Source organism: Miscanthus floridulus, chromosome 8, assembly GCF_019320115.1.
Source record: "Miscanthus floridulus cultivar M001 chromosome 8, ASM1932011v1, whole genome shotgun sequence".
Lineage (NCBI taxonomy): Eukaryota > Viridiplantae > Streptophyta > Magnoliopsida > Poales > Poaceae > Miscanthus > Miscanthus floridulus.
The window spans coordinates 140,248,174-140,255,861 of NC_089587.1; the positions used below are offsets into that span (position 1 = coordinate 140,248,174).

The window sequence follows — 7,688 nt, forward strand, 5'->3', positions numbered from 1 at the left end:
AGATGGTGCCGAGCATGGCATGTATGTGGTGGTGCTGACCTTGCTCTTGCTCTGCTGTTCACGCCCCTGCAATTCCTTTTCTGTAAGCATAGCAAACTGAAACAACTGGTTGATAGTGTTAAATTCTTTATAATCAACAATGTCCTGAATCTCATGCCTCAAACCCAAATAAAAATGACAAATGGCATCTTCGTTCCCCTCTACAACACTACAGCGCATCAATCTCTTTTGGAGCTCACCATAGTAATCCTGTATAGATTTATCTCCTTGGTCTAAACGCATCAATTTCTTATGCAAGTCTCTATGATAAGAAGGAGGAACAAAGCGATCATGCATAGCTACCTTAAGTTCTTCCCATGTACCAGGTAAAGCATCCTGTGCAGCTAACCCATTCCACCAAATAATGGCAAAATCCTTAAACTCACTAGTAGCTTGTCAAACTCTATGATGCTCAGGCACAAGGTGGGTACTAAACTTTTGTTCTACCATCATCTCCCAATCAAGATATCCCTCAGCATCATAATGACCTGAAAAAGATGGTATTGTGAACTTAATCTTAGCATAAGGGTCATCGGGTACATGGTGATTATTACCTTGATGGTGGTGGACACCACCCATACCTGTCGTGTTGTGGCGAAGACGTCGTCGTAATCTTGCTTGTCGGAAGGCTGCTCGATCTATGTTCCCAACGGCATCATGCACCGTGTCTTCTACCAAGAGACCATCGGTGTTGCTGCCGGAGACGTCATTGTTGTTGACCGCCACCAAGGTTTCCAACTCAGTAACCTTGTCGGTTAGCGTAGAAATTCATTTGTCCAATCTCTCTATACTGTTGCCAATGTTGAGTTCAATGAGTGCGCCAGTGATGGCCTCATTCATCCTTTTTTGGGCATCCTCTACAATAGCTTGTAGTTGCTCTTGGCTGACACACTTGTTAAAACCCTTAGGATTGTTATCTCCAGTCTGATCACCTCCTGCCATTGTAAACACAAAAACAGGAACAAACGGTGAAAGTTATCCCTACCAAATGACTATGTGGTTGCAGTGGTGTCACTTTTCACAGCAAGTGGAAGCGTCTTACCAAACTCTTACAAAGTTCTTACCAACGCAAGCAATGGGTGGTACAACCGGTGGCTGGTTCGTGCTACCTGTGAGGTAGTGGTACCGAGATTGCAATGCCCTTTTTCTGTACTGATCTGAAGAGTTTGTGGAACTTAGAAGGCACACAAAAAGTAATATGTATATCTGGCATATAAGTCAGTAACAGAAAGTAATACTGAATTATAGTCCAAAGTACTTGTTCTTGTTGCTGGTCTAAAATATTCCAAGTACCAGGTGTGTGACAAAAGTATGGTGGATAGCAAGATGACAGGTGTGTGAAAACAAGTATGATGGATGAAAACAGTAACACAAACAAGGAACCAGACAGCACACGCAAACACAGCTCACTTTGGTCTTCTCTATGTGCTCCTCTAGATATTGTTCGTCTTTTGCCCCTCTCTTTTTTTATTTTTTGGGCTGTCGTTGTTTTTTGGGAAATTTTGACTTTTTTATTTTATTTTTTTTATATTTTTCTTTTACTTAGGAGCACAAAAGAAGTAACCACAAAAAATATGAGCTTAAACAAGTGAAAGACGTGGCCTGTGGAAAATTCAGAAAACTTGCTCAAAATCGACACAAACCTTGTGACCACGAAAAGAGGATCTTGTAACCACTTTTTGACCAATTTAAAATCTTCGACCCCGGCAGAGCCGAGGATGGACGGATCCGAAATTTTTTTCTGATCGATTTTGATATATGGAACGTCAAAATCGGAGTTCGTATGCGAAAACTAGACCAGTTTTAAGAATTGGCTCCGAATTAGAGGACAAAACAGGAATAATGTGCACAAAACTGGTCACAACAGTAAAGATTTGATGGAAACGATGGGGGAAAATACACGAACTAGACTCTAACACGACCTAACCAGCAACAAGACCTTGACTAGGACACAAACTCAACACGACGGACTCTGAAACTGAAATATGCAAAGGCTATGGCGCGGAAGGTTCTAGGATAGAAAAAACGAGTATGGCACTGGACTATGGGACGAATGCGAAACACTCAAACTAGGGAATAAATGTGAACCTAACGATATACCTTAGCTCTGATACCACTTAATGGGAACGGGGATCCCGATCTTCCGTCAGGTAGAGGTAACTATCGTTGTGGTGGAGAATGACACACTGATCCGGCTTTAGATCGAAAGATCGAACCCTGCAATCTTAGCACCACAGCTCCTCTGATTATCAACCGAGTCACGGACCAGGTTGACCTCGCCAAGAAGGCAAATCTCTGCCTGTGCAACGAAGAACACAAGCAAGAACAAGAAAGAACACAACCAAATTGCAGATGGGCGGCTGTTTATAAAGACTCTAGGTCGTGCAAGACCCCTGGACGCGTCCCTAATAGGGCAAAACACGATACATGGTCCAACGGACCAAAAGACGGTGTCACAGCACCCTAGCAGATTTTGGACGCTAACTTGTTTTGACGATTCCCGTTGATTCCGAAGAGCTTTTAACGTGAGACCACTTGGATTGGCTTCCTTATCAAATTAGCTTTCCATCCATATGTGGATCATCGAAAACGGAGTCCGTATGCGCCCTAGGTGACCAATTTAAGGCAGACTAGTCCTGGAGGCTGAGGCAGACTTGAAATGATGTTGGACCGGGCCTCCGGTTCCTGTTGGACGTCCTTGCTAGTCATCTTCGCCTCCACCACGTCCTCAAAGTCCTTCATGACCCTCTCCAATGTTCCTAAGCAAGATAACATCATTAGATAGTAGTCTATTCTCAAAAGTATAAAAATAATCGCTTAAGAACGAGCTCACCTCTAAATTGAGTTGACGCATTCGAGTCTGGGTCATTGGACCTTACATGATGGTTGGAGGATCAGCGGGTACATCCGAAGGAGTGATGTCCTCATCAGTTTCGACGAGCTCTGTGGTCCTTCCCTCCTCCCTCCGGCAAGCTCGGAGGCGATGGGTCAGGGCTAGAGCATGCTGCACCTCGAACCCATCTCATTTGCTATTCGTACGCCCTTTGTTTTTTCCTTCGTGTTGCAATGGATTTTTTTATGTTACAACAGATGATTTTCAAATGTTGCAATGGGATTTTTGGGTTGTTGCAATAGATGTTTTCCGAACGGTCCCATTTTCCATGTTTCATGGTTGATTTTGCGATGTTGCAGTATATATTTTCTGACTGTGCAGCACATAATTTTCGATGTTGCAGTACATAATTTTCGATGTTGCAGCACATAATTTTTCAATGTTCCGGTATATATTTTTTTCGATGTTGCAGTACATGTTTTGCGATGTTGCAGCCCATAATTTTTGATGTTGCAGTATTCATATTTCGATGTTGCACTATATAGTTTTTCCATACATTTGCGATGTTGCACTTGAAATATTTTCGCGCTCTTGGGACAGGAGCGCGTTTGGGGAACAGGGTGACGCGGGGGATAGGCGGGTTCCGTTCTATTCCCAAGGCGGAGCGGGCGGGTTTGGGAAGAGAGCAGCGTTCTGTTCGTCTCACGCGCCGAACGTCCGGGCGCTAGGATTACCGTTACCAAATTCTTCACAGCGAAAATCTTGCCACATATTTTGGGATCATTGCCGCATGGGACCAAGTTGGCATAAAAGAACTCTTGCTGTAGCTGCAGCTACAACCAAATGCCTGTCCACCTCGATCAAACTTGCATAAGCTTAGATGTGGCAAATGTGGTAAGGTTTGGTTGGAAACCAAACAAACCAAACATGCACTTAGGCCACATGGTTTAGACCAAATAAAAGGTTAAAATTAGGAAATTCAAATGCAGAGAACTTTAAGTGACAATATGGCCTCGATGTTAAAATTAATATCATTATTAGTGCCGGCTTTAGCATTTTTCACTCAGGAAGATACAGCCTCACAACAACCGTTGAAAGGGAAAAATCAGTACACGATGGCCACAAACAAACATGCAAGAGCTGAAAGTAAATTCCGGGTAGTAGAAGGTCGAACGTCCAAGGCTCTTGCTATCTCGAGTCCACAACGGTGCCTTCTGGAAGCGCAGACAGGTGCACAAGAGGCACATGAGATTTCAGGGAAGCATTGGCACCAGTGATTTTGGTCTCCTTTGTTCTGTTGAGCACCTTCCTCACCTCGTCTGCAAGCTCTATGATTGAATCATCTTCGTGGCCTGAAGAGGGCAGCATAAGCACAATTTGATAGTATGTAAATCCTGACTTAGCAGAAAGCGCATACATGAACTACTCCTAGGTAATACCATATTTTAGGTAACACATGGGTATAAACAGACAGATATTCAAGTGTTAAACACTTAAAAAGTATAAAAAGAGGTTCTCTTACTTATGCTGGCTAATGCCTTCTCCATTGAGAACAGGTAATCCCTATTATAGCCAGTAGGGCCATTGGCTGTAGCAATTTGCCTGCCATTGCAAACAAGATTGTAGAAAAAGTCAGAATAAGATGCTTGATCAAATAGAATGTCCAAAAGAACAATAAAGGAGTGCAATGTCTCACCTTGACATATCCTGCAAAGGAGCAGGGCCAAGGTAGTACTTGTTGCCAATTGGATCTGGAGTGGACACAAAACTGCATGAACAACAAGTTATGAGTTCCACAGAGAAACAACAACGGATAGCATGGAATTGGTATTTTTGGTTTTGGAACTTCAGATCCTTACACTAAGACGCCCGTCACAGCTGGTTTCAGGGGATCTCCTTCCTAAACAATACATCAAGGGATCATGAGAGTTCTGAAAGAAAAAGAAAAACTAGTTCAAAGCTAGTTGTTCACACAAATAAATAATACCTTGTAGAAATCAATGGATATCTTCTGGTCATACTCACACTCCCTTCTCTCCAAGTACTGAAATGGCAAGGTAAACTTTCAGTGTAATTCTAGTGTCACAAATATAGTTGTTATTTCTTTTGAACTGCAAAACACAGGGGAGAAAAGCAGTGCACCTGCATTGCTTTTCGCTCTTTTTCTGGACCACCCTTGACACAATATGCAATTCCCCACTGCCAAAAAAAAGAGGTTTGAACTGTAAATAGGATCAATACAAGGAAACTAGTATGGGAATGTTAAATGTGAGTAGCATCTGATGGAAAGAACTTGGAATGGACATATCAACATTCATCAGAAACAAAAAGTCAGAACTAAAAGTGCCCAGCAAGCGTTTGACACAAAAGAGTAGAATACAAACAGGCCAAGCATGCTCTCTAAATAGGTTAGAGCTTTTGAAAGATGAGAAATTGTGGGTGGATTCCAGATGCCAGCCATTGATCTTGCATTCTCGCATGAGTTTCAGGCAATGTATAGTACTCTACATGTTGTGTTAAAGTCAGATATACAAGTCCATATATCTACTGGCTGTGGAATAAGTGAGAACTTCCCTAGGCCGTTTCATCACTCAGATGGTCATGGAAATGACACTCAGGGTAACTATTTATCATGCTATAAATTCGCCTCCTAAAGATGGGAAGAGTGTTGTACAATACCATTTTAAGCGTACAGAATCACCTGCAGTAAGCTATGATAATTCATCTTTGCAACAAGAACACTGAAAACAGGGGAAATAAAGATAAACATGAAGTGGTCTCTTACGCATATGGCCTCGTCGTCAGTTTCAAGCGTGCAGGTCCTCGCCGGATGCTCCGGTGTGCCTCTGTGGTCAATGCAAGCTGCAGGGGAACAAAAAACAAAACAACGGAGGAAGTTGAGGTTGAGGTACGGGTCAACGAGGGTGTACCCAAGCAAGCGCCTGCAAACAAACATCCATACCGAGATTAAAGGTCCGCTTGTAGCCCTTGATAAAGCCAAGGATTTTGTCGTCGAAGTCGAAGCCGGGGTTCCAGATGAGGGACCCGTAGCCGAAGACCCACAGCACCATCCTGCAGCTTGTTGTGTATCCGATTCCCCTGCAGAAACAGAAGCAGAGACAGAGTCAAATTCACAGTCCCAATCCGAACCATGGTGCTACCCGCAAGACGAGAACCTTCCGAAAATGAATCCCAAACACCAAAACGACCCAATGCTTGCAGAGCACCCTCCAAATCCGACCGTCACACCGCATTACGCAGTGGCGGCATCCCTATCCGACCCCACCAAAAGAATCCCCATTGCAGCAATCACCTGGATGATGAGAAGCCGGAGGTATGGCGCGGCCGGTAACAACGACGCGCCGACGGGCACGGGCAGGCGGGCGGGCAGGAAGGATCTGGGATTTTTGTGTTCTCCTCTGCCTGTCCCGTCCCGAGCCCTGCTGCCTCACCAGCCCTCTTCGCCGACCTGCCCGCCTGGGGATTCGGCGAAGAGAAAGAGGGAGGAAGAAGCGGTGGGCGCGGGGCCGCCTTTATATCCCGCCAGGCGCCAGCATACGCACACGGACACGGCACGCGGCCTGTCCCGGTCCCGGCGCAGCGAGCGAGGGGATGACCCGGATGAGGATCAGGACGGTGTGGCCTGTGGCTGGTGGTCACCGGCACGTGATGCCTCCGGCGTGCGTGGCGGCCACTCCTCTCCTGCCGCGCCCGGTCGTTTTCCACGGGATCTCGCAGGAAAACGAGGCCCTTGTTTTTTTTTTCTCGTGGCGGGGCACGCAAGTGGGACCGCCTAATTGGCTAGGGCTGAAACAATCGTATACGATCCTTGTTTGGGACCGTGTTTGCTCAGCTTCTAAGTCCAATAAGCAAATAATCCCACATAAACGCGCTGCGATCTGTGCCTGATCGTGAACGTGCTTCCGCGGTCTCCTGGTCGCCCGCAACGTTACTGAAATCGCGAGCTCGACCTCGCTTTTCCGAAATCACGATCCGCAGTTTCTCTCCATGCCCCTCCTCCCTCCCGACCCCGAGCGGTCCCGTCATCCCAGTGCCCGTGCCCGATGACAATCCTCCCGAGCACGCTCTCTCTCTCGACGCTCGCTCTTCTCCACCGCCGCCGCCTCCCTTCATCCCCGCCGCCGCCTCTCCAGCCCGGCCGCGGCCTCCCCTAGGGCAGATCCACCGCCGCCGGTGCCGGATCTGGCGACACACGAGCGCCCGGGCCCATCCACGAAAAAGACCCCACCGCCCACTCCACCGGCCAATCACCCCGCGGCGGGGCTGGACGTCCCCAACCTGAAGAAGCGCGGCGGCGGCACGCGCAGCTGGATCCGCGTCGAGGCCGCCACGGCCTCCGTGCAGACGCTGGAGATCGACAAGGCCACCATGAAGTGGCGCTGCGAGCTCTCGGCCCGGGACCTCCACCTGCTCGACCCGCTCTTCGTGTACCCGTCCATGGTCCTGGGCTGCGAGCGCGCCATCGTCGTCAACCTCGAGCAGATCCGCTGCGTCATCACCGCAGACGAGGTGCTCCTGCTCAACTCCCTTGATAGCTACGTCCTCCAGTACGCCGCCGAGCTCCAGCGCCGCCTCCTCCAGCGCGCTGAGGGCGACGAGCTGCCCTTCGAATTCTGGGCACTTGAGCTCGCCCTCGAGGCCGCATGCTCCTTCCTCGATGCGCAGGTGATCATCAAAACATTGGGACAGTAACTGTCTGTGTTTAGCTGTTATCTGGATGACTGGATGAGTTATGTGTGGTTTTAGTGTTTTCCATATTTAGTAACTGCCCTTCTGATTTGATAAAAAAAAGAGG

General features: G+C 47.3%; 1 protein-coding gene across 1 annotated transcript; it reads right to left on the reverse strand.

Moving 5' to 3' along the window:
• Positions 1 to 3,887: 3,887 nt before the first annotated feature.
• LOC136473594 (gamma-glutamylcyclotransferase 2-2-like) lies at positions 3,888 to 6,385 on the reverse strand. Its single transcript, XM_066471251.1, has 9 exons — positions 6,186 to 6,385; positions 5,835 to 5,971; positions 5,658 to 5,734; positions 5,015 to 5,071; positions 4,860 to 4,916; positions 4,732 to 4,772; positions 4,569 to 4,640; positions 4,395 to 4,474; positions 3,888 to 4,224 (listed from the first exon to the last, which is right to left on the reverse strand). The coding sequence occupies exons 2-9, from the start codon at positions 5,941 to 5,943 to the stop codon at positions 4,061 to 4,063; spliced, it is 657 nt and encodes a 218-aa protein (XP_066327348.1). The 5' UTR covers positions 5,944 to 5,971; positions 6,186 to 6,385; the 3' UTR covers positions 3,888 to 4,060.
• Positions 6,386 to 7,688: the final 1,303 nt, after the last annotated feature.

What these genes read in the sequence shown, in the direction of transcription:
- LOC136473594 (XM_066471251.1), bottom strand. Translation starts at nt 5,943, where the DNA reads ATGGTGCTGTGGGTCTTCGGCTACGGGTCCCTCATCTGGAACCCCGGC. An exon ending in AAGAGCGAAAAGCAATGCAG is followed by an intron (nt 4,917 to 5,014) that starts GTGCACTGCTTT and finishes TTGCCATTTCAG; the next exon opens with TACTTGGAGAGAAGGGAGTG. An exon ending in CCTTTGCAGGATATGTCAAG is followed by an intron (nt 4,475 to 4,568) that starts GTGAGACATTGC and finishes TTGCAATGGCAG; the next exon opens with GCAAATTGCTACAGCCAATG.